The sequence below is a fragment of the Chroicocephalus ridibundus genome, chromosome 6, assembly GCF_963924245.1.
Source record: "Chroicocephalus ridibundus chromosome 6, bChrRid1.1, whole genome shotgun sequence".
In the NCBI taxonomy this organism is placed as follows: domain Eukaryota; kingdom Metazoa; phylum Chordata; class Aves; order Charadriiformes; family Laridae; genus Chroicocephalus; species Chroicocephalus ridibundus.
Genome location: NC_086289.1, coordinates 13,923,426 through 13,950,253, shown reverse-complemented (window position 1 = coordinate 13,950,253; position 26,828 = coordinate 13,923,426). Strand labels below are relative to the sequence as shown.

The 26,828-nt window shown below is 37.4% G+C and overlaps 2 protein-coding genes across 4 annotated transcripts in view; one reads left to right on the top strand and one right to left on the bottom strand.

The window, feature by feature from the left end:
* The window catches only part of STN1 (STN1 subunit of CST complex), a 48,887-nt gene extending 43,184 nt beyond the window's left edge, over positions 1–5,703 (bottom strand). The window contains exon 1 of the mRNA XM_063339326.1: positions 5,672–5,703. The gene's annotated coding sequence lies outside the window, so the exon portion shown is untranslated. The remainder of the gene's footprint in view (positions 1–5,671) is intronic.
* Positions 5,704–5,928: 225 nt separating this feature from the next.
* SLK (STE20 like kinase) overlaps positions 5,929–26,828 on the top strand; it is a 50,938-nt gene continuing 30,038 nt past the window's right edge. For 2 of the 3 annotated variants that reach the window (XM_063337953.1, XM_063337952.1), the window contains exon 1: positions 5,929–6,739. In XM_063337953.1, the coding sequence (XP_063194023.1) occupies positions 6,590–6,739 (150 nt within the window). In that variant the 5' untranslated portion in view covers positions 5,929–6,589. The remainder of the gene's footprint in view (positions 6,740–26,828) is intronic. The other variant, XM_063337954.1, reaches the window with a different exon arrangement.

The window sequence follows — 26,828 nt, the reverse complement described above, 5'->3', positions numbered from 1 at the left end:
GAAGCAATACGAAAAACATATTTATTTTTTGCAATAACTTCAACAAAGCTAACAAGTTAAAGCTTGAATGCCTTTGACCAGATACATTTCCAAGAAATATTCTTGTACTATTTGTTGAAATATCTGATCCTTATTCAAGATTTCTACATTTATATTATTGGTTTTTCTTCTGCCATTTGCTTTCAAATAAAGCCTATTCAATAAAACATCATTGCTTTACTTGGAAACATTCAGGTAATTTGGCAACTTTTGTATTTGCTCTGTTGTCATTCCCAGAGGTGTTGCTTGGTATCAAGAGAATTGCACTCCAAGAGTTCTGCTGGTAGTGGCATCTCCATAAGTAGGAAGAAGAACCCCCATCACACATTTCCAGGACAACTCACCTCACACAGTTAAATACTATGTGATAAAGAAAAGTATCTAAAATGGGAAAGGGTGAATTGCGCTCTGAAGATACCTTTCCCCGGTGACTATTAAAAAAGCTAGGCCAATTTAGACTAAACACACAGATTCTTCTGAAGCCAAAATTAGATCAATCCTATTCCTAAATATATATAAACACTCAATTTTTTTTACTGCAAACATCAAGTAATACCCTTATATGTTGAAGCTTCCAAATGCTGCATGTTTCTATGGCAATTCTTAGATTAACTGGTCCTACAGTAATGCATTAAAAAAAAAAAAAAAAAAAAAAAGAGAAAAAGTCATGTAATGCATAGTTTCCAGATTATTGATAGAAGCCTGAGTATTGATTCTGGCTAAAGAGATACGGGCAAGCTCTTGGGCATCTAACCTCTGGTATTATAATTTTTTCCTGTTTGTATCATATATAAATGAACTATTCCTTTTACTCATATCAGAAAGACTCATAAAATACTGAGTACAAAACTGAGTTTCTTTTTTGTTCCTTTATGAAGACAGCTTTAAATTTCAAATGCAGAACAGAAGTACAAGTCTCTAAGCTACAGATACAGCAACTGTACATTTAATAGATGGGCTTTAAGAGTGCTGTATACAACACATACACAACATACAATCCCCTCTCAAGGCTTCCAGTAAATGGGTAACATGACTTGATGTGCCTTGGAGGAAAACATACAGCCTTTTAGGCCACCCTCTTACATCAAAAAGAAATAAAAAGATTTTTTTTAGCCCTCTCTTGTATTTCCTTTTTCACTGTGTCATAAACATGGGTTATTAACTAATGATACTACTAGCTCCTCTGTACTTGGCACCATTAATTAGAGTATTAGGACACAGGAGTCAGGCACAGCACAGCAAGTGTAGAGGGGTCACAGAAAAAGGACAAAAAGGACATAGAAGGAAGAAAAGGAATATCTTTAAAGTCAATATACAAGATGGGAAGAGACTGAAAACATCATGGTATTTAAAATCCACGGAACTGGTTCTTCCCTATGAGAAGGCAACACATTCAGAACAGTAGGAAAGGAAAAATGACTGATGATGAACAGGAAAAGGGAGAAAAAGGTCAGGTACAGGACAGTCACCAAAAATTTCTCATAAAGCCCAAACAGCTGAGGAGACTTAGTAACGCTATGGTGGTACAAGGCAAAGTAACAGAACTTAATTCCATAAAATCCCAAACTCCACAGAAAAAGGAGTCAAATTCAGAGGGAAGCAAGGGTAGCTTTTGGAAATAACTTCAGATACAGAAGCTGGACACAAGAGGTCATGGCAAAACCCAAGAATGCAAAAAGAAGGAGGTTTAAAAAGGCAAGCAGTGGTAGTGGCTTAACTAGAATGATCTAGAGGTTACAGTGGTGCTTAGAAATAAGTGAGTCCAATACAGCAGAAAACATTAACTTCAGGAACAGAGTCTATGGAAAAAACATTGCCATGTAATTGGAAAATAACAATGAAAATACCACATACATCAAGTAAAGAAAACAGAAGGGACGGTGTTGAGTGTCAAAGGTGACAGACAGATTAAGATGGATGAAACAAGAATTATGTCTCCGATTTAACCACGAACAAGCCACCTGTGGCCTTACAGCAGTTCAATGAACTCAAACATCAGAAAGAAGATTGGAGGAGATCAGTGAAAGCGTGGGTGGACAGAAAGTTAAGACAATCTAAAAATATACCATTAAATATTTTGAAAGAACTGAAGACAAGATGTAGGACTGCAGTGAAAGGTCAGTATATGTTGTGAAGAACACATTTCAAGTTTCTGAAGCAAGTGTGTCTTTTCAATTAAGAGAAAACGAAGCAGGGCAGTTTAAATGAAACAGAAGCAGAACTTAAATAGGGAGTTAGGAACAGTAGCAAGTGCAAGCAATGAAGTCAATGGAAAAGGATGGTGATATTAAGCAGCAGAAAGCATAAAGGAGGCTTCTAAATCTCAAAGAGATGAAAAAGATTGCAGTAAAAATTTACAGCTATTTTTAAAACAGTGTATTTCATGCACAACCAAGATAATTCTTTAATATCTTTACTCTGACATTTTAAGGAAGCATTGTATTTTCAAGCAGCATCGCATTAAATCCCTGAAGGAGAAATTTTAATATACTTATAATTCACTTTTACCTTTTTATCCTTACCATCTGGAACCACTTACAGTTGCTAAAAACTCCTGCTAGCAGGGAAAAAAAAAGAAAAGAAAAAAGCCACACAAAAAAAACCAGGCTTCATACAGCCTCCTCCGTACCAGGAAGTCAGTGCAAATTGGGAAGGGTTTGCTACTAGCACTTAACCTTCACCTTACAGAGTTTATTTTTAGGATTGAGTGACAAGTCGTAACTCTGAAGTGAAAGAAAGAATAAGGGAAAAATTGAGACTGAGCCACAGTTTTCCTTTTCAGATATAATGTTTTTATCTTGAATTATTTGTTAAAGAGTAAGCAAAAAAAATAGAACTTAAAAGCAAAACTTTATCACTAGATTAACTGTTCCTTTCTTGTGCCAACCTTTCATCTTATATTTTCAACATTATATGAACTAAAAGCTCTCTGAAACAGGAAGAAGAAAGTCTAAAGTTGAAAGCAACACATCTGTAGTACCTACTAGCATTTAACCATTGGTAGGATGACACTACTGTCCCTGTTCTGCTCTGGGTGAACCTTTTTTGTCACACACATGTTCAAAGCAAATTAACATATTATGTAAATGCTGTATATGAACTACTTACAGTCAAAAGTTAATTTATCAATAGACCTGAGAAAAAGCTAAGCCATGGTATCCCAGCCCCATAACTGCTAGCCTTATTAAGGCAGCTAACTCAACTACATTTGTTCACCCATAGCTCAAGATATTTTATTTTAGTTTTGCATTTATTCCCAGTTATTATTACAAACGCTAACATACACACATACATCCCCCTGCCCTCCGCTGCCCTATGACATTAACCCTGAGGTGAAGAAAAGCTAATCCTTCCTAGATACAAGGATTTCATGCTATGGCATTGGATTTCTTCCACACCCGCCCCATCCTCTATCAATTAGTCATTTCAAAGAAACAGATGGAAATCAGTCCCAAAGCACTTTTTATCCAAGAGAAAGTGAGCTAAAATCAAAATACTCAACTTAAAAAGTAAATTTAAATTATTGTTAAAGCCATCACTGTATTTTAACATAGAAATCAAAAGCTATCATACCACCTGAAGAGGCACACAAAAAAAAAAAAGGTATTATAGAGAGGAAAAAACCATTGAATTTTAAAAATTAAGATTTCAGAAGCTAAATTGCTGCTGGGAACACTGGAGAAATTTTATCAATCGCTTGCTTTGTTATTGTATTTAACCCAAACTATCTGCATGAAACTTGCAGATTAAGTTAATAGGTGCAGACTACCAGCCAGATCATAGAGGAGAAAGGAAAACAGTCTATTTGGATTGCTGTTGTTTCTTGGTACTACCCTTGCATACATAAACAGTCTTGGTTTTAATACCCTTCTCAATAGTTTTACATTTTGTGGCCAAGCTGTCAGTACAAAGGAACCACAAAGCCCAAGACCATTTTTGAACAACAAATTCTGATTAGTACAAATCAGGACTGCTATTAGGTTACCAGGAGTATTTGAGAGGCTCTCTATTCATAGAATAGTACTACCCTTGAAACTGATTTTATACAGATTATAGAAATTGACTCATGACACAACATTGTTGTTTGATGCATAAACTCTTTCTGGCAGGGGCCATCTCCTTGTTTTGTTGTGGGATAGCATCTAGCACAGCATGTTCCTGTACTCTATAAATACCATTAGCACCACTCAACATACAACACCAATATATTCTTAAAAGGCTTCTAACCCAACATGCTTCAGCTGAAAAACCATCATTAACACATGATGCAGAGTTCAGTTCCACACTGCTTCTACATCCTTGCTTCCTTCTGAACCACCTTTTTAATCTTCATTGAGATTCATTCAAACACCAGTATCATTAGAAAACTCCTTTACTGAAATCCCTTTCTTGACTCAGCCCAGCACTTTCAATTCCTTAAAGCCATGCTTCTTTCAAGCAGACTGTCAAGGCTGCCATATGATCCCCATAACCAGTGCATCTCAATGCCTCATTATTATTACTCGGTTTACACATGGACGACACTCCTTAGATAGCAAACTACTGTCATGCTAATAAAACGGTCTGAGGAATGATACACACCAGAGGCTTGATGTTTAGAAGCTTATAATGCAGTTTAAATTAATGGTAACTGCAGACACTGAGGTTCACACGAGGATAGTGTTACATGATTTTTATTGGGTGTTTGTCTCATTGTCAGATCTCTTAGGTCTCACATCATTGCCTTAACTGCAAGATTGACTTCCTGCCTCCCATCACAGCCTAAAACTTTGTCTCCAAGATGTCTGCTAATTGCTCCTTACCCAAACAATGGGCATACCTCTTGTTTTCATCTGAAGAAATACCACACATTTGGTGGCACATAAACAACACAACTATTAAAATACAACCATACTTCAGGCTGATGAAGGAATCACTTGTGGGAGAAGGCTGTGTGATAAGGAAATTCAAGGCTGTCCCACTGATTAAATCTCACAAGATACCAAACATATGCAGCACATTAACATCACATTCTCAATGCTGTGACAAACTAGTAGCAGGTCTAGCAAGAGTGCTGGCCCACAAACAAAAGAAAGTCTTCCAACATCGCCTTTTTCTACCAACATACTCCTCAAACACTCCCAAGCTCAAACTCTCCAGGAGGCACCACCTGCCATCACAACAAAGTGGGCCTCATACCCCCTCCAGCTCCCACAGTCACCCGGGAGCAACATGGCAAGAGGAGGAGCCTACCTGGTCTGAAAAGAGGAACGCAAGGTGCCCAGCCAGCCCTGAAAGGAAGCCCTCCCTCTACCTAGGAAACATCACCCTCTGCCATACGGCTGGGGAGGCCTTCCCTACACGGGACAGCTGAGGAGAAAGTAAAGAGGAACAAGGTATCCTTCAGGATAAGGAACTCATCAGAAAGTAAACGATACCTTTTCCACACACCTCCACCCATAACGGCTACCAGAGGATGAAAGGGAAAAGCCACTTCCCTCTCCTCGCAACTGCGAGTACACAGCCTATCTATCCCAAAGGAAAAAAGGGAGGGGAAAAAAAGACGAGAACTCGCCCACCCCAAACGCTGTCCCCCAGGCCCTGAGGGGAAAAGGGGCACCGGCCTCCATCTTGGGGCCAGACACCAACTTACCCGCCGGAGGCCTCTGCACGCTCCTATTGGCTGCCGCCGCCGCGCGTCACGTGGGAAGGGGAAAGCCCCGCCTCTTCCCCCACCTTTGCTGGCGGCGGACGGTTGTCGGGGGGTGCTGTCGGTGTGGCGTTTTGCGCATGCGCCGAAGCCCGGCAGTGGCGCGCGTGCGCTGGTGCGGCGGCGGCGGCGGCGGCTGGGGCGCGAGGGGGTTCCGGGAGCGCGGGAAGCGGGGCGGGGTCACGGGGCGCGCGCACGCGCCGGCGGCGGGCGGTGGCGGCAGCGAAGGAGGAGGAGGAGGGGAAGGAGGGGCCGCCCCGCCCCGCAGGAAACGGTGCCGCCCGGGCCCCGCTCGGCGAGAGGGCGGGAGAGAGACCGGCAGGGGAGCGTCCTCTTCCTCCGCTCCGCCACCCCGGGACGTCGCGGGGCCGTGAGGGCACACCGGCCGGGAGCGGGGCAGCCCCCTCCCTTCCTTATATCCGCCCCGTCCTCTGAGGCGGGCGGCGGGGTGACCGGCGGGAGCTGTGATCCTTTCGCCCGCCCCTCTTCTCCTCAGGCTCCGTCCTCCGCCCCGCCCGCCGCCGCCCGTCCCGAGGAGGGAGCCCGGCACTTGTTGCTGAGGCGATGGTCACCGGCCCGGCCGAATAGGCAGAGCCCGCCGCGGGAGAGCACCGCTGCGGCTGGCGTCGAGGGCCCGGCCCCTCCGGGGGAATACCGGGGTGTTATTTCCCTTCAGCGCCCGGTGGTGACGGCTCTACGGGCGGCGTGAGGAGTTTCTGCTCGGCCCTCGTAGGGATCGCGCCCGGCGGGACCGCCCGCCCCGGATGGTGACGGCGGGCTGAGGGGGCACCGCCAGACGCCGCCCGCCCCCTCCCGCCGCCCGGTCGCCCGGAGGCTGGGCTCCCCTCGGCAGGAGGAAAAATGTCCTTCTTCAACTTTCGTAAGATCTTCAAGCTGGGCGGCGAGAAGAAGAAGAAACAATACGAGCACGTCAAGAGGGATTTGAACCCTGAGGAGTTCTGGGAAATTATCGGAGAGCTGGGAGATGGGGCTTTCGGAAAAGTGTTCAAGGTAAGGGCAAGCGGCAACTCGGAGCATTTCTAGCATTGCTCGTCGCTAAAAAAAAAAATGACTCGTAGCACTGCTTCTGAGTTCGGCGCTCTCTAAAGCGCTGTCACCTTGGGGATATCTGTTGTGAGCACCGAGTTTCTGGAGAAGTTCACCGGGCAGGTGAGTGCTGTGCCCGCCTGGTCCCCTGCCAGGAGGGACCTGTCTCCCGTTCCCGTGGAGCGCCGGCCGGGGAGCGGAGCGTGTGATCCAGGCGCCTCTTGGCCACGGAGGCTCATGAAACTAAAGATAGAAAAGACCTATTAGGTCATTGTCCCGCCTTCTGCTCCACCCTGCCCCTTGGTGAATCGCTCTCTTCTCCTGTATTTTGGTTTTTTGAACTCCTGGACAGCATGGCTTCTGGTCTTATAAAAACTGTAGTCTTAGGTGCGATGTTCATACTTTTGTTTTTTAAAGTTTCTGTATGGAAGGAAGTCCATGAACAGTAAACCTGACTTGTGTGCCTCGTGTAGTAGCTCATTGGGCCAAGCTCACATCGCCTTTAATGGGCATTCGCCTATCTTGTTCCATGTGGAACTGAATTAAATAGTTGTGTTATCTTAGCTGTCTTTACGTCCCAGGATTCCTGTGTTGGGTCTCCTAACTTCTCGCAGTTGTTTGATCTTTAAATCTTTAAGTATACTGGTAGAAGTGGTGTTTTTAAGGGTGCTTATCTAGAATTTATCAAGCAGGGTACAGTGACATAATGCTGCTGGTGTTTCACTACTTTTCCTCTTTCTAAAAGGGCATTAATCTTCCACGATTCATTTAGGGATAGTGTGGAAAAAGCATCATGGAAGGTAAGCATAAGAGAATTGGGGAAGTGACATGAATTGAGACTCTGGAACAGATTCTCGAGACGAGAAAAGTAGTATGAGAAATAATAGCGTTTACAGTATTTCTGAAAGCTAATTTGGTCAAGAAACATTTATATTTAGAGTACTGCATTTGAGAGTTTATGAATCTGGGTACTCACGAAACCTGTGCTATTTTTGGTAGAAACCATTTTAGATTTTATTGTACTGTAATGTTCCCTGCTTGTAAATTTGAGCAGAAGTGCCACAGTTAGTTCAGAATGCTAGGTGGTTGATTTTTTTTTTCCCCTAGCAATTTGCCAGTGTTCTATTTTAAGAGCATATAGTTTATTTTGACGTTTGTTTAATACATAGTCTAGATGGTGGTTCTCAGTGGTGGTATGTATGTCAGTGTGGAAGATGAGAGGGGTTTCTTACTGAAATGACTGGGATATATGTTTGCAGTTGCTGTATTGTAAGACATGGTGACTATAAAAACATAATATTGTCTCTAACAGTATTTGCAATTAAAGTTTTTTTTTTAAACTTCATGGTGGAGTTTTGATTCCCTTTTCATGAATATGGTGCTCTGTCCCATAGAGATGAGTGGGGAAGCCTCAACGGCACAATACTAAATGTGTTCTCCTCCTCCCCCACATGCGTTTCCCCTCCCGTTCTCAAACCTCTTCTCACTTCTTATTTATCCTGTAGGCACGTCTGTATTAGCAGTAGTCTGTAAAGGAAGGTGCCTGAGCAAAGCAGCTGGTAAATTCTGCATTTCAGTGTACTTTGTGTACAAGAAGAGAGGTTTTTTCCAGTTGGATGTGATTTTTCACTTTGAGATTTATTTCTGAACATGAAATGACAGTGTTAACTGTTGAAATTGAGTTTTTCAAAATTAAACCCGATTTTAAAAATTGTAGTAGTTACCAGTAGTTACACTGGTAAACTCGGTGAACGTAGCACATATGAAAATTAACAGGTACTAGTATTCCTGGGGAAAAAAAAAATCCCAATTTAAAAAGAGTCTCTTACTATGTGTGTTCAGCAGCATTTGTTTTGTTTCCATCTAGTTTGAGAACAAAGATTGCACACAGATACTAACTGTACTTGTCTTCCTGCATCAGAGCATGCTTGGCAAGAAACTGTTTCGAAAGCAAGGGTGTGTTAGGTTGTTCTTTCTTGGATGTACACCTCAAAGGACAAACTGCAAGAATGGCCATTCGGTACCTTCTCAAATTGTGGAATTAAAACTATGAACTAGAACAGAACTGTCAACTTCTGAAGACCTTGTCTTTTAAGGATTTTAAGTGGGGGTGTGGAGGTGTAATTTTTTGGCATTTTTTTTTTTTTTGGTTGGCTTTTTATTGTTGTTTTGTTTTTTTACCAAAAAACCTCAAACAACCCCGTGTCAGTTACATTTGCCAAAACTACATTTGTTTTTGTTTAAGATCCTAGGAGTCAGTGTGTGACAGGGTTTTGGCATATATATGATAAAATAGAATTGCCAGATAAATAAGGTTTTGTATTCTTTGGACTTGTAATAAAACATAGGTTAGATTGGTTACATGCTGTGATTTCCCAAGGAGAAGTATTTGGTTTAGTTGTGTAACTTTTATATTCTGGACAAAGTATCAAATATTTAAATAAAACCTCAAAATCGACTCTTAAAGGATTCAGACAGTATTATATAAAAGCCTAACTGATTAAATTATTTACCAAAAAAATGCTATGTCTGATGATAACTAGTTTTGTATGTCAAAGTTCTTCCCAATGAAGTACAAGGGTCTTGCTTATTTTGTTAATAACTTAGCCAAATTAGTAGAAGAGCTTATTTCCTTTGAAGCTGTTTGTTCTAGTTTTCAAAAGCTTTTTTAGCTCTGACAATTCATACATTTGTATTCACTAACTTCTAAGTAACGTTTAGAAATACTCGTAAGTGTTTCTACTGCTGTTGCAAGTCTCTTGTGATCAGAGGAGCTATGTAACTGCAGACTGCTGATGGCAAAGGTTTATGGTTGTATAGGACTTTTCATTCCAGCCCTTTTCAGCCTCTTCAAAGAGGCCACTTTTAGGCTGTTTTGTTTTCTTTTTGCTCTTGGCTAATGAATAATGGTGTAGTTTTCCATCCTTTTTCAACTTATAGACCCTTGCAATACTTCAGTATCAGGTGATCGCCCTTATAAAGAGAATTTGGAGGTTGCTATTGATGGACTTTTTTGATTGCCTTTCATGGGTTATTTAGAATTACTGAAAGGGCTGCTGCGGTTCTGAAAGCCACTGGAGAAGCATACTATTGGCACTGGGGGCTGATTTCAACTTTGAAATTTGGCAGTTAGATTTTTTTTTTTTTTAAGAGTAAAACTGCTCTTGATTAAATAACGTTAAGTCCCCTGAAAAATCTTAGGCCTCCTAATGTTCAAGTTAATTGTAACCAATTTGCTTTAGAAATGAGTTACATTATTATATCATGTTACTTTATTGTGTGTTACATTACCCTATTGTATCAAATGTCAGTTCAGTGCACACAGTAAAGGTTGCTTTAAGATAAATACGTATAAGTAAGTGTTAAATTGTAGTAATTTTAAGTAACCATGTGAAGACTTTCATCAGCTTTAAGCTGCTTTCTAAATTCCCAGTAGTTAATATTCAGATGGTGTGAAAACAGGCCTTTAAAATGCCTAACGTGTTCTGTGGCTTTTTCTTGCTAAAGTTCCTGATTGAGAATCTTTGTCATACAGATGCACATAACTAATTAAAATGTAGATATCTTCCAGAGTTAATCTTTTGAATGAAATAAAGTGATGGGACTATATTTCAGTAAAGTTTGCCAGCCTTTTTTCGCAGTAAGAACATTGTACATTAATATAAGAACACATATTGCAGAAAGGTATTTTCCTAGTGTTTAGTTGGTGTTGTCTCTGAGCTCTTCGCTAGAGGATACTCCTCCAAGAAATTAATGGCCTTTTGGCCATCATTATGAGAATTATGGGTACCATCTTTACAAAAATACTAATTTAAGTCTTCTGTGGGAACAGATTCTTTAGCAGTAGAATATATGTGGCAGTATACTATATAAGATACAGGGTATCTCTGTGTGTTATGTGTATGTAGAGAAAAGATATAATGTATATATAACTTTAACAGAAGCTGGCAAATTGTTACTGGAGAATCCTTTGTATTTGTCTGGTTGTGAATTGCATTCATGCTTCTTAGTTTGAATTGGAATATTCTGCCCATTTGTAATATCTCATTTATTACCCTGAATCTAAGATGTTGGAAGCATTGTGTATACAAGGTTCTCATAGGAATTTGGAATATCAAATATTTGTATTTAATCTAAAGTTATGAAGACAAGTTTTCCAACTCTCAGCAATTAAGTGATGCTTGATTAAAAAGCCTGTTCTGCTTTCTCTTTAGGTTCAGGGAAGAAGAGTTGTGGAAACTGATAGCCATAATCATGGTGAACAGCATTACCCAAATGCATTATCTTTGGAAAATTACAACTACATTAATTATTCATATATACTTATATTTGCAGTAGTGGCCAATACAAAGTCATCTCTGGCAAATGATAGTGGACTTTCGATAATAGCATTTGTTCAAGTCCAATAAACTAATGATGTTCCTTCACTTAATCTAAGCTTTTGGTTTTGTATTTAAAACTATCTTACCTGTAATGTACCTATGTGACTTGCAGGAGAGCTTGTTTTTGCCTTAGTGTCTTCTACAGCAGGTAGAAAAAAATAGAATTTTAAAATTTTGATTTAATAAGACTGAACTGATTATATCATTTAATGATAGTGCAGCCTTAACTCCTTTTAATGCTAAAATATGAACTGACAATTGGTTGCTGCTTAAAAGTATTTTTTGCGTACCACTAACATCATAACTTATTTTCCAATCCTAGAAAATACTTTTATGAGTCTGACCTGAAAACAAAATCAGGGCAGAGCAAGAAGAATTTACATTTCCTAGTTTCTGTGGCCTTACAGCACATTGTTCCAAATAATTCCTACACTTGGATATTGCAACTCAAAGTTATCATAATGAAACTAGTGTATCATACTGCTTGCTAGAGTGGTTATCTTTTACATCTGTAACTTAACACTCATAGGAATAGATTTTGACCACTTACTTAATAGCTAAGCTGATAGGCTGTTTTTTGTCTGCTCTTTGTCTTTTGACTTCCTGGTGTCATTAGCTCCAATAATTCTTTAGAAGAATTTGTCAGAGCTAAAAGTTACAGTTGCCTGTGGAAGGATATTGCTTGAGTTCATCTGAAATCCTGTTGTTGGTACTACTTGAAAGATAAATTCACGTTTGAAAACTTCCAGTCAAATACTGTGTTTCATAAACCTGAAGTTTCATGTGTGACTCTGCCATAAGCCTACACCTGGAAAGAAAAAGCAGGTGAAAATGTCCTAAATTGACATTTTAAACATAAGAATGAATCAGTGCAGAACTTTTGGCAATTTTCATTAAAATTGTTTGCTATACTAAATATATTTTGTTCTAATCTATTTTCATTCATAATTGACTATATAAGTTGACCTCTGATTAAACTAGAGCAGTAAAATAGTGCAGTTATCCTCAGGAGATCTGAATTAATAATATTCACTTAAATGCCACGTTGCTTTGTTTAGCCATAGAGGCATTAGTAGATAGAAGAGAGAAGAGAGTTGATTTACTCTTAAGAGACTAATGCATAAGATAGCGATGTTCAGTTTTAAATATTTAGTCTAAGTAAAGTAGAACTAAAACTTTACCTAAAGCTTCCTAAGAACAGTAATTTCTGTAAGAGTAGCCTGAGTATTTTAGGGCTGCTGTGTATGGTCTAGATAAAAAAACATGCATGACCGTTCATAGAAGACAAACAATTTTAGTCTTGCTGATCAGCTTGGTGAGTTGCCCTATAATGTTATCTTTATTTTCACACGGCTGTGTGAAAGGGAAAGCTTTGCAGAGCTCTTCACACCTGTTGTCGCTCTATCTAAGTTTTTTAAGGAAAATGGGTAGTGCAAGAATGTTATCTGTAGATTGTAAACTGAGATAATTTTCTTGTTTTAAATGGCTATTTGCAGAATGTAGTATCTCCTTTCCATTTTGTCTGTAGCAAGGAAATATTCTAAAGTACTAAGAAGTAGAGCACATGTTTCATGTCTCATTTTTTGGACATCTTTAAGTCACTTGGCTTGAAATCAGCATCACAATACTTATGAGTAACGTATTGTCTGTTTGTTGCATTCAGAATTAAACTGCAGACGAGTTTGTGGAGGATAAATATAGAATGCTCATCATCACTCCTTGGTAAGGCAGTCATCTTTTCCAAGGTGTAAGCACAGTTATATAAACTGTTTAAAACTCTAAGTAAATAGGAAATCATTATTTGATTTTATTTATCTACGTTTATAACAGTTCCTAATTTTTTTCATGTCATCTGATATTTCATATTTCTTAGCTGACTATTTGTGTAAGTGCTTGGAGTGTTTGTTTCTTGTCTGGAGAGTAAAACTTTGGATTTCAGGCATAAGGTAAATGACTGTTTAATGTTGCTTCATTAAAGAATCAAGCTTCTTTCAGCTGTTCTAATTTGGTGAAATAATTCTTCATATCTAAATCAGATGCAGTCTATTTAATTAAATAATTCTGATATAAGAGCTAAAAGAAAAATAATATACTGTTTTGTGTTTGTGTTTTGGGGTTTTTCTTAAAAGGTTTTGTAGAGAAATTGGTCAAACCTTTAGAGCTTAATCTTTGGCAGGGAAGCAGTCCTCCAGTAATACAATCCTCCAAGCAGTGATACATGTTATTGTTATAGAGTTGTTCACAAGTTTCTTTTGGTGGTCACTCAAATTCTAGTTTTGACCACCCGATAAACAATATCAAAGAAATAATTTGTTGGCTTTGTATTTGCAAATGCCCCAATCCCCAGTTTGGGATTATTTTTTTTAATTGAATGCAGTTATGAATGGGCCTTACATATTTCATGGGCCGTGACCCATGTTTTGAGAATCTTGTAAGATTAGAAACATCATTCTCCTTCAATGACAATTGTGCTTGTTTAAAAGAGGCAGCATGTAATTAAACTCTCTGGTTTGAGATCTTAAATGCATTCCTTGAGACCCTGTCGTCTGAAGTGTCACTTATGAATACTTTTTTGGTCTTTGCTTCTTTGTGCTCCCCCAATAATCTTTAATTAATTCAGGTTATACATGGAACTGACAAATTCATATTGTTTCACTTCTTTTGCCTATTGTCTTACTTTACAGTAGCTGCCAAATTACTCAAATACAGTGCTTTAATTTGATATTGTTTGGATTGTTCCAGTTTTCAATGTTTAGTGATGGAAAATCCAAGAAATTTGCAGTTAGAAAACAAAGCTGACTGAATTAATAGCACAGAGTAAAAAAAAAAAAAAATAATGAATGAAGCTTTATAATTTTTCTCCAAACTCATCTAAAATACGTATTGTAACTCCCTCTAATTCATTTTTAATGGCTTTGTAACATGATTATAGTATGGAATGCTTGAAAGAAATTTTAACTGTCAATTACATCTCAAATATGTCATGTGGAAACACATTTTTTTTCGACTTGGAAATGGGAAAGAATCTTTTTAGAGAGAAAGAAGACCTAGTACTTGCAGAATAACTTTGAAGTATGTCAGGCAATAAAAATTGCCTAAGTAATGTTCAATAAGGCTCCTTCAGACCACTCTGCAATGGTATTCATACCTCAACAAAAGTTAAGGCTTTACTGTAAATGTTAATTTTCCATTGGCATTTCAAATTTTCTGTTGAATATGCTCTACGTTCATGATACAAACCAACTAAAGTACCTGCAACAGAAGATTTACCTAAAGCAAAAAATTCACAATAAAATAGTAATGAGAGATTCTTTGTATCTTTAATGCACCTACTTAAACTATCATATTTGGTTTTAGGAGGACATACTGTTTCTTAAAGCAGTTCTAAATGTATGTAAAAGCAAGTTACAATATTAAAGTTATAGATTTTTCTTGTTTATTTTTACTCTTCTGGATTAAGATGGGTTTGCAGTATTCTGTGGGATTGCATGTGTTTATAGAGAGAGGTCAGTGTAAAACAGCTAAGCATGAATGGTGATTTGGAAGCTAAGTGAAAGACACAACCTTTTTCCCCTTTACGTAGCCATGTTTATATTTTTGAGACATTTTCTATTTAGCTAATTACCTATAGCCTAGAGCAAGAAACTACTCAAGCACAGATTCATGCTTGAATCAAGTTCCACCAAAAACCTGGCTTTAAGAAGGTTCTGATTACCTGAAGCATGCTATTCTACAATATGATTTTTAATTTTTACTGATTTTTCTATGGAGAAGAACATGAAGTGAAAAAGTAGGGTCGTACTCCAATAGCCAAATCAATTTACTGATCAGCATTTAAAATGTGCTAAATCTCTCCTTACTACAGAGGACTAAGTGACTGTTACCCTAAACTGTCAGTCTTAAAAATTAGTCTGTTGATTGTTGTTTCAGAAAATCTGAAACTGAAGGAGGCCATGACAAATAAAGGGATTTTATTATTTTCAGAAAGAATTTTTCTAAAGTTGCATTAATGCAGTAATTCAAAATGGTGGGTGAACAGAGAATGGAAGGACAACTGTACAGTCTACTGAAGTTTTGGGGGGAACCATTACCCTAGAACTTAAGTTGTGTCTACATAAAAATTGTTTTACTTAATATGAAGGCAACAGTGAATCACCATGGTAAGATAGAATCTTTTGAATCCATCTAGCTTGATAATGAATTGGAGAAGACTGTCCCTTTACTTTCTTCGTATCTCACTGAACAGTATTTTAGATCTGTCTGAGCTTTCTTGTTTAAAGAGAACTTTAGAGGCTGGGTTTTGTCTCTAGAAATGTTTAGTCATAACCATGACTCAGAAAACAGTGTTCTGAAGGAAGTTATTGTAACTTAGTTAATGATACAGTAATAACTTGGCAAGACTTTTTGCACAGGAATTTATTCTTTCTTTATCTTATAGGTAATGGTTCTCCTGATACAGATTTATGCTGTAAAACCAAAGCTTTTTGGTAGCACGTGTCTAGATTTCACATTACAGAAGATGACTTTTCACTTGTATTTCTAAGCAGTACTTTACTAGGAAAAGAGTTCATACTTTGTAATCAGAAGGTGGTAAAACCGCAATGGAGAAACGTCAATTGAGTGCTTCAGCAAGAATTAGCATGTTGCAGTAAACCTTCATCTCCTTCACAGCCTTTGTCTCAATCAGGCTTTATTCAATTCATGCGGTGCCTTTTTTTTTATTTTGTAAAGTTCAGTCATGTTCCTGCCCCACCTTCAGCTTTTCCTGTTTGAATTGAAGAGGCCCAACCTTTTTAGTCTGCTTTTTATAAGACAAGTGCTTGACCCTTTAATGATTTTATTTGCCCTTCTCTCATTCTCTTACTTGCTCAACTTCTGCGGATGCCACAAATCTTTCAGTTCACCATTCAGGCAAACTGCTCTGCTTTTCAGTGCTGGATAGTCATGGGTCAGAACCACAGGTCTGTGCAACTACATTACACTGTGAAATCTGTGATCATTGCTGGGGAATATGGTCAGAAGAGTTTGAACAGGAATTAGCCCCAAAACAAACTCAAAACATTCCAGTAACATGGAGAAATGGGTACTCTTATAGTTAAGCCAAGCTTGTTTTCACTCTTTCGCTCTTTCCAACTACTTTTTACTGCTAGTGAAGGTGCACTAACTGAGTTTATGAGTAACCTGAAAGAAGGAAGCACAGTCTGCTATTTTTCACATCTCTGGTGTGGGAAGTCTGAAAGTTTAAGGATCACCATATAAACAAGAATACTGTCACGTGTTTCCTATTGATCACCAGGGATAGCTGAGGTACCTGAAAATGCCTCCTTTGCTTTTGGCTGCAGCAACAACTTCAGGCTGTCTCTTAGTAGCAAGCTAAGTTGTTCTGGTGGGCTTAATAACCCTAGAATTAATTACCCTTACTTTAGTGTGTTACATTTAACTAAAAACAAACAAAAAACCACACACCTCCCCTAACATTTGAAAGTGAAATACAAAAATGAGCTAGTGTACAGACTTAACTCTCCTATTTGTGATGTCTGTTTCCATGTTTATTGATGCTGCTGTAACTTCTTAGTCTTCAGTGGCCCATCATGGGACCTCACCTTTGAGCCAGTGCAATATGAAGAAGATACTTTTGAATCTCTGAACAGCACTAAACCAGTATGGGACTGTGATACTAAGTGAAACAGTCAATAACGCATCTTCTCAGAGTGGTGCATGTCAATAGCTTTAGTAAGTGCAGAAGTGACTTTTGAATAATGAGTGGCTAGATCTTTACCATGACTGTTTTCCTCAACAGTTTCCAGCAATGCAAGTCAATGCAGCCAGAGTTCTGGCAGCGTATTCCCATTCCCACCTCCTTCCTTGTGACAGGTCTGGTGCTTGCCCAACCCTATGATGATCTGGTTCAAGGAACTAAACTACCCAAAAGCTGATTGTACTTGTAATCTTCTTGGTTCCCCAGACCAGCTCACGGGAGAGCCAGACAAGTGACAGTGCTGATGTAAGGGAAAAATGACAGGACAGTGCCAGCATTGGCTTAAATAGCTATAAAAGGGAAGCATTAAGGTGGCATATCAATATTCTGAAGTTGCTAAGGTGTGTCAGATGAATGCTTTTTGTCAGGACAAAAGGAAAAATACACGTATTTCTGTTGTATAAATCATCTGCTGTTAGCAGCAGTACTGATAAAAAGGCAATTTTGCTAAATGCCGCTCTTGGTATTATTATCAGCCAGTAGTTCTGTCCCTTCGCATCACTGACATCCATGCTAGAAGAATTTTGTTATGTGGACATATCTTTAACTGGAAATTTACTAAAAGCCTTTGTTCCCAGTTTTGTTTCAGGTGGTGATTCTTTTCTCTAATTTAGGTATGCTACATAACTGCTAGAGGAGAATGAAAATTTCATAAGACTACTTCTTTGGCGCTGAATGTGCCTGTGTGAGGGAAGTACATTAACTGAATTGAATTTCAGAGTGAGCAGAGTGTTTTGAAGCAAGAAATGGCTTAGATAATTTTCCAAAAGGAATGGAATTCTGCATTCCCTATCACTGTACAAACACACAACATAAGATAGCCCTCTGCTTCAAAAAGCCTTCAGACTAATAAAAGAATAAAAAAATAAACATGAGATAAAAGGAGGAGTAGGAGAAAGGGAGAAGTCTTAAAACTACTTCATCTCTAACAGCTATGCTGGTGTATCCTCATTGCTGTAATGATGTTCTTGGGGTCATGGGCAAAATAAAGCTTTCATAATTCCATTAAAAGTAACATTGCTACACTATTAAGAGACAAGAACAGTACTTACTCCTGACTATCTTGTGTGTTTAACTGTTTGCAGTGTTTAACTTTATCATGATACTCAGCAGTTCTGTTGGAGGAGGAATATTGTTACTACATTGCATGAAAATCTACCGATAGAAGCTCACAAGTTCATTAGTTGTGAAAGCCTGAGTAAAGCAACTGTTTTCCCTTTGCATATTTTGCACATCAAGCTCTGTAAAGAGAATTGAAGTATTTTATCTTGGTTTGTTTGTCTGTATTTGTTTTTAATAATTTTATCAAGTAATGTAATTTTTCCTGTGGCCATTTGTATTTATCCCTAGCATATTAGGGAAATTCTGAATGAATTACACTAATCAGTAAAATGGCAAGCAGCAAGTGCAAAAAACTTATCGGAATTTGAAAAGGATTATCATCAGCAACATGCTTCTAAATTAAAATTTCTTTTGAAATTGGATGATAAATAATAGGATTAGCATTCATATAGTTTCTCATAGTAGTCAGTTTTCTTAATTGTTTAGTTGTTTAAATCCGCCAATTAAAAAAAAAACCAAAAAACAAACCAACAACAAAAAAACCTCAAAACCCAACAACAAACTAAACAGTTAATCTGAAAGGCATCATCAGAAGCAACATGTTCCACTACTGTGCTGAATATGAATGAAGTTTACTTACAGAACAGAGGACGCTATTTTTGTGGCACTTGAATAGCCAGTTTTCAAGGAATACCAAATGTTTATTCAGATGGCTCTTTCTCATCTCTGGAGATGTCATACTTGCAGCATAAAGATAGCTAGGTCATTATAAACTGTATGTGAGGCAAACTTTCTAACTTGCCTGTCAGAAGAGTTCACTTTGTTTTCGTGAGATGGCATGTGGCTTTAGGGTCGTTACTTAAGACTCACAAGAAAACTACTGGCAGGTCACAGACTCTGTAAGTATTAAATAGCCTACCTCATCATAGTGAATTTTGTAATTAATAAAGTTCATTGTAGAACTGACTTGAAAATAACTTGTTTACATTAAAGAGAGCTGAAAGACACTGGCTTGACTATATTGATTTTTTTGTTGTTGTTGCTCTCTTTGCAGTTGGTTTCTGTTAAATTGTTTTAAAGATACGTACATAAGGAAGCAATAACTTACCTCTAGAACTCCAAATTTCCCATTCTTTTTAAAATACATTCATTCAATAAAGAGACTAGGAATTGGTTTTTATAACAATTTCACTTTAAAAACAGGGACGTCGTATAACTTTTTGATGAAAGCTGTCAAAAGCTACTCTACTTCCTTTTTTTCAGAAATAGGGGAAGTTTCATCTCAACAGACAAGAGCATGCATGAAGCAACAGAATATATGCTTTAATAGTTTTGCAAGAGCTGTTGCCAATTTTAATGTGGTTTTGATGTAGTCACGTTTCATTTCCCACTGTTACAACTGTGTCTTTTTGTAAAATACTGAATCTTAAACTGTCTAATAGTTTATATTTTTCTCTTAAAATATATGAATTATACTTAAGTTATTGTTCATTTTAGCAAGACAAAGAATTACATGAGGTGATAATGCTTAATCTTGTTTTATTTAATGTTTCCCCTCTGGCTATATAGCTGTGCTCATTGCAAATCCTGGATATGGTTCACATCGCAGCATCAAATTATACAGAACCTTTTCCCAAACTGCCCTTATTTTTGAGCCAATAAGATGTATACACTTTAAATGACAGTTAAGTTATATCCCGTCTTCTTCTGCAATAAATACATAAAATAAATTGTCTTAGTACAGGTCCTTAAATGCCTTCATTCTGCTATATGAAATGTAGAGCTTTTAATGATATTCTTTACTTTTTGACAGCAAGTTTTTTTTAACTTAATGACTGTGCCACATTTCATTTCTATGACTATGTAGTTACCCTAGTAACGTGTCAGAAGGCCTTTGTTGACAGGTTCTTAAAGTCCAAAGAAATTGTCATTTTTCTTTATTTATTATTTTGTTGACTTGCTCATTTCCAGTTTGGAAAGACAGAAATTTCCATGCCCAAATCAGATGCGCTTTTTTGGTGTTGTTTTGTTATACATGAATAGCAAACAGCTGTAGCCATATTGCATCTGATCTGGCTAAAGGCTCTGGGCAGAGGAGATCCCAATTTTGTTTTGTAACCTAACTCCAAGAAACAGGATAAGGAGGAACTGTGGTTGGCCTAGCCACTTTCTGTTTTTGAAGTGAAATTAAAAAAGTATTCTAGGTTGGTATGTGTACATCTGTGAATGTACACTGTGTAGTCTGTAAAGTGCTAGTAAACAAAATGACTTAGTGCTACATGAAGCCAAAAGGCTCTGTGGTATATCTGTTTGCAGAAAGCAACAGAGTGAGTTAGCTTTTACAACTCCAAACGTCTCCCTGGGAAAAGATGTTAGCAGGAGTAACGCTGGTTCTCTGAGCTCCGGTGTTATTGAAAGAAGTCTCATCTCAAGTGAACTAAAGCATCGTTACAGATGCTAAATGGCTAGGAGCAAGATAATAACACAGAATCCTCCCAGGTAAAGGAATCGCAAGTTTCTTAAGTCCTGTGTTCAAACAAATCATAAAATTATCAAAAGCAAATAATAAAATTCTCAACTCTCAACCTAGCAGCATGATAATTATCTGAAAATACAGTCTAGAGACAGCTTGAGGTTGTCTTAAAAGTAATTCTAGTGAGCAGTTAGAATTAGCAATTGTTGTTTGATTAAAAATTATTTCTTGATCTCATTGTTTCTTGGAAGCATTATTAATTTATGTCATCTGGAATAAAAGTGTGTTTATTGCTGGAATAAAGACTTAGTTTTAAGCTCTAGTGACTAAGATAAAATTATAAATACTAAGCAGTAAGCATTATGGTTTTTTTTTTCTAATATCAGAAGACTGAATAAATAAGACCGTAGGATATCTGTAACACAGGATGAAGATACAACTTCTCAGGAAAGATAGTAGCCCAGTGTAAGACAGTTTGGGGCTGACATTGGCTGGTGCTGAATAAAATGGAGAAAACCTCTGCTGGCAACTGTTGGTGTCCTCTGCAGATGAAAGATAGTGGCAAAGCAGCTTAGCACTGCAGGGATAAATCTTAATTTGTCACACCTCCCCCTTCTCAAGTATAGGAGTTAACTGTAATGCAGAATTGTGTGTTTTAATGCTGCTTTTGCAAGCAGTATGTGCAGTTGTTATAACTGAATTTAGGGAAAAAAAAAAAATACCAGTCCTTTGCACTTACACCTCTGACACCACTTAATGCTTTAGTTACAAATGTTTTCTCAATATTGTCAGCTGGTTTTCCCTTTTGCTTTTATGTGAGCTATCATGTAACAAGAGAAGGGAAAATTAGAATGTGTTAATGTAAAACAGCATAGCATATTTTGGAGACTTTCTTATCAATGTTTAGCAATTTTTACTTATTTTTATTCAGTTTTTTAAATAGAGTTGTTTAAATAAGAAGAATGATACTGAAATCTGATATAATCACCTCTGTTAAGTTTTTCTTTAAAAGACTTTCAGTTATTTTGCACATATTTGACAGTTGAGCCCTGGTATTTTTCAAATATGCATATAAATATTCTTTCTGATTTCAGTGACACAATGCATGAATTAGGATGAGAACTTTGCTTAGCTAGTATGCAAAATACCACAGAATTAATGAAAATACATAAAGGGAATCAGGAGGTTAAGCATGAAAATTACATTCCATACCACTCCCAAAATAACTTGTGGAATCCTCAGAAACCAACAGTGGAGGAAGCAGAATAACCACAATAAGTACGAAGTACAAGGATAATGTTAAAAGAGTGAAGTTGTCATGGAAACCGCTCCAAAACTAGTATACCCACAAAGGCAGCACCAGACCACAGCATGGTAAAGATGTACTTCAGTAGTCTGGGTTGAGCCCTGGGCTCCACTTTGTTAGTAGTACTATTTGCTTGTAGGAAATAGAGACACTTTTACCTACACTTCTATTTTAGTATTTTTTTTCCCCTGGCATTAAACATTTCTTAAGTAGAAAAAACTGTATAGCGGTTGTTAGGATTTGTTAGGATACATTGTGCAGGCAGGGAAAAATTTTGGCTGGTCAGCTCTAGTTTAAGGGTGTATCATCAGCTTTGGTAGATACTATCCTTTCACTGTCTTCTGAATAGTTCTTTTGTAACAATCATTTCAAGAAGTTTTAGCAGGTGTAACTGAAGCTAGGTGGTCTTTAATTCCTTGGACCAACCATACATAAAATTAAACAAAAAAATGTGTTTTTTTGATTACTACTACGTTTTCAAACGTTGTGCAGTGAAGACTGGTGCAAAATCATGTAGCTTCTTTGAAATGAGTGGCTTATCTTAATTTCCAGAAATCTGTGGAAGTTGCCGTCTACTTCATTGGCCTTACTAGTAATGTATTGTAAAAACTGTGGTTTAATATTGCAGAGGTAGCTATTTGCTCTTGAATTCAAACTGGTATTTTAATTACATTTCTCAACAGTCGATGTTAGAATTCACGCTTCCTCTTATCTGATTAAATAAAGTAGATTCTTTTTCTAAAATTCACTAACAAAGAACACCTTTCCATGTTTTGAAAAGAAGTTTGAACACTTGATACTGGTCAGTCATGCAGTTTCAGTTTCGTAATGCACAGGACAATGTTACATATGGTCTAGTAAACTTACAGAAAACAAAGTCCGGTGTAGTTTTTTCTAGTAGGCCACACTGCTTCCTACAGATATATTTGATCAGGCTGTTAAAATCTGAAATTACAGCAATTTTTTTTTCTTTCATTCGTATGTTTAAGAAAGCCCGAGATCCACTGCTTTCTGGTAGCTCTGAGAAGCAGCTCTTGCCTTTGTGTTGTACAAGGACAGTTTTTCAGTTGCTCAGACATCATCAGAAAGCATATATGGAGCTAGATCTGATAAGCCCAGGTTTACACAAAAGTGTAGCTTTTTATGTGCAAAAACGTCTTTTGCTGAATAGGGATGTGCGTATTTTTCACTCTTTTGGCAACCTTGATGATCTGTGATTATGACTATACCTTTGTTGAGGAGAATGAGTCAGAAAGAAAAATCTTCTTAATTGATTTGTTTTGCTGCCTGCAAAACATGCAGTGCAGTTGTATAACACCTCAAAAGGGATCAGGCATCAGCAAGAAAGGTGATGAACAATTTTCTATCTCATGTCTCAGCTTTGTTTCCAGTTGGCTGAGTGGTATCTGAAGGACGTACTTAACTTTTTTCAGTTGTAAATAGTGTTTAATTTTTAGATGTCTACATGCCGTATTGCAGGAGGGGAGCTGCACAGTTGGGAAGGAAACATTTCCTGGTGAGAGGAAACTGAAACAGCTCCTCACAACCAAGGCTGAAACTTCATATTGGTCATGTAAAGATGAAAGACTATGAGTTATCTCTGAGCTGTAATCCTATTACTCCGGAACGGGGGCTCTGCTCTCCCTGCTGTCCAGGGCTGGGAATATGCAACTTCCTGGCTGGGTGCCCAGACAGTGAACCTGCCTTTTAATATTCTGCTAGCAGTTTCTTCACAAAGCTTTTGGCTCTGGAACTTATATTTGGATATATGATACTGTATAAAAATCCAGGATTGATAGGGAGGAGTCGCTAATTTCACATACTCGCAGATCCCAGTTTTATTTAGAATGGTTATTCTTTTTTCTTTTACTGATATGTTTTTCAAATGTTTACAACGTTTTTGTGCATTAGATGTCATCACCATTTGTGAGGGATTTAGGTTCAGAAGGTAGTTTCAAGATCTCATTGACAAGATCATGTTTATTCTATGCAAACCTGCAGTCCATCTTTCTAAAAGTACTTTATCTTAGAATTAGGAGAATAAGAGTATTTTTCTGTATGTTTTCTGCTAATGAGACTGTGCCACCCATTGCAAGAACTGTGCTGTAACATTCAGTTTGCTATTCCTTTGTGCATACTGCCTCTCTGTAAGTTAATGTTTGCTGCAATAACCTTAAATATATAATCCAAATAGAAGTTTTGGTGGAAGGATTGCCGTATTTATGTATTGTTGCATATATTAGTTAATAATATCTATGTTATATTGCATTAGTCAGATCTTGGGGGCATGAGTTATTCCAATTCTGTTTTCAACTGTTGTATGTGAATCTTTTGAAAAGATCAAATTTTGCTAATGCAAAGAAAGAAATTATTTCTCCCCCCCTTTTCTTCCTTGTCTCTGCATAAGGCAGGATTGAACCATAACCATGGAAGATGCCAGTCTGGATTTCTTAGCGTAGGACTGAAGCTTAGATCACCTGTCATGGAAGCAGGATCAAATGTATTTAAGGCAGAGCATTTAGAATAACTTGAATTGGTAATTAAGAGCTAAAATATAAGAAGAAACTGCTGGGCTACTGATACAGGACGTATATCGAAAGGGCAGAACCTCTGCGTAGTATGAATGGTTATTTGACTTTAAATGTGCATGTATCCAAATGCAAAATGAGTATATGCAGATCAAGACTGTATCTGCACAATTTTGCGCCTGCTCTGACCTTTGGAGAACGTTATGTGGCAGAAGAAAGACTTCAGCCAAAGTCTAGAAAAAACAAACATGCCCACACAAAGCTGTAAATGCTTTTTGTTCCTCTTAATCCAGAGGGGTTTTTTTTTCCCATACAATACAGTGCTACATAAATCTTATGCATGAACAGAAAAATCCTTTCCTGCACAATTCAAAAAACCATGTTTCTTATGTGCTTCTTACAGCAAGTCACATAGGTGAATATTTATTATAGAGTGCATTGTGGAGACAAATAATATCTTATTCAAAAATAACTTTAAAAATTATGTTTAAAATGTATAAAGGTTTTTTTTTTTCATTTTCAAGTGTAACTTGATGTATACTTAAAATGCTTTATCAGTCCTCAGAAACATCCAGTGGAAATATGCTATTTCTAAAGCTGTTTTCTTTCGAGAACTGGAAAAAAGGTCTGGATCTAGACCTACAAAATTTTACTATCTCAAGTCAGAACAAAGGCAAACATTTGTTCTGTTTATCATTGTTAAGATGCTCATAAAGATAATCAGACTGTCTCTATAATAATTTCTGGTTTTTAATGATGTGTTTTAATAGAGCTACCACAAGGAGGAAATAAAAGAAACTTATTCAAAGCAGATTTCTAGTTACGTCAAGCAAAAGGATATGGGTAAAATCAAAATACAAAGTATTCTGTCAACAGAAAAAAAACCAATATATGCTATAAATGCAGCAAACTCCCTAGCGTTTAATCATGCATGCAAATTTACCAATGCCTGCATCTCTCTCTCAGGTGAAACTGAATCTGAAAACAGTAACATCTGTTATTGTTACTTGATGTAGAAGTTGATGTAATGTACAATGGAGAGTGTGTGGCCATGCATGTTTCAAAAAAGTAAATTTACAGTTAATTTTTTAATTCTTTAAAAAGGTGCTCTAACAACTGTTTTTCTGTGCATGTAAATCTACCAAGTCTAATTCTGTTGCAGAGTCAGACATCTGTTTCACCTTTCATGTTTAATTTACAGTGCAGCTCTAGAATAGGAAGGTTGGTCTTTCATTCTTGCTATAAAACATGAAACCAAAACAAATGATGTTTGTGTTAAGCAGACCTTTTTATTATTAGAATGTGTGTTGCAAAACTTCTCAGTAGTTTGTTTTCGGATAATGTTATACAGATGCCTTATCTTTGTTGTTGAAAATATTGAAGTTGGGAAGATTGGTTGTTTTTTGTTTTGGAATGAACATTGAGATAAAAATAAACGTTATAGAATGTTACAGAAAACCTTTACCCTCAACATAAGATGAAGCAGCTAGGAATATGCTTATAAGTGTGCTTTGCTGTTACTGCTGTTTTACTGACTGTTATCATAAATGTTTATCTTTAAGTCTTGTATTCTCTTTTGCCACATTGAGAGAATTCTTTATGGCTGTGAGCATAATAATATTTAGACCTCAGAAATCATTCTTAAGAATTCTTACTTGCTGTCTCATATCAGCTTTTTTCTGATACTAGTATAATGAGATTTGGTGATGAAAGTCAGGTTTTGGGATTCTTGCTGTGTCCTTGGTTCATCTCAGCTTAGTTTGGGGCCAAGATGCCCCGTGCAGCAGCCGCAGCAGCAGAGGGACAGGACAAACCACCTGGTGATGCTTCACATCAGGAGTCAGAATTGCCCCTGAAGGTTCTGTTCTTTTGCTGCTTCGGAGTAAGCCGATGTCCCTGCTTCTCAAGTAATTTAATTTGAAAGTCAAAAGCTAGGTGGAGTAAATCTAGGCCTTTTCTTCATGGTCTTTACATATAATTGGTGAAGGAGACTTCAGTCCTACAACTTCATTTATTCAGAGGCAAAAGGTAACCACTGGAAATACATTGACAAATTAGTGGTTTTATGATGGCTTGAGAAAATACATTCTTGTTTAAAGTTTACTAAATTCCAAGTTACACTATTCTTTCAAGCATAACTTGCAATAGGATTATTAGAAACTGTGTATAATTTTGTGATTGTGTGTGTATATGTACACACACATATAGACTGTGTGTTTAGTAGTTGCTTTATCCCCCACATATTAAGAAAAAGAATAATCTCACCTTGCCTAGTTTTGCTGGGTTAGTTTCTCAGCCATATTCTCTGAATAAGTATTTACATCAACAGGTTTCTGAAATTTTTTGCTATTTAAATAACATTCACCCTAATTGTTTGTAATTTCTCATGTTTAAAAAAAGCCAAAGAATATTTAAATGCATAGCAGAAATGTTTGGTTTTTTTCTTTTTTGGGTACCCAAGGTCTTGTTTTCCTTTTGCTTTTCAAGTCAAAATCGTAGTTGTTCTCTACACTATCACTACAGCAGTTCTAGCTCCCTAATCTT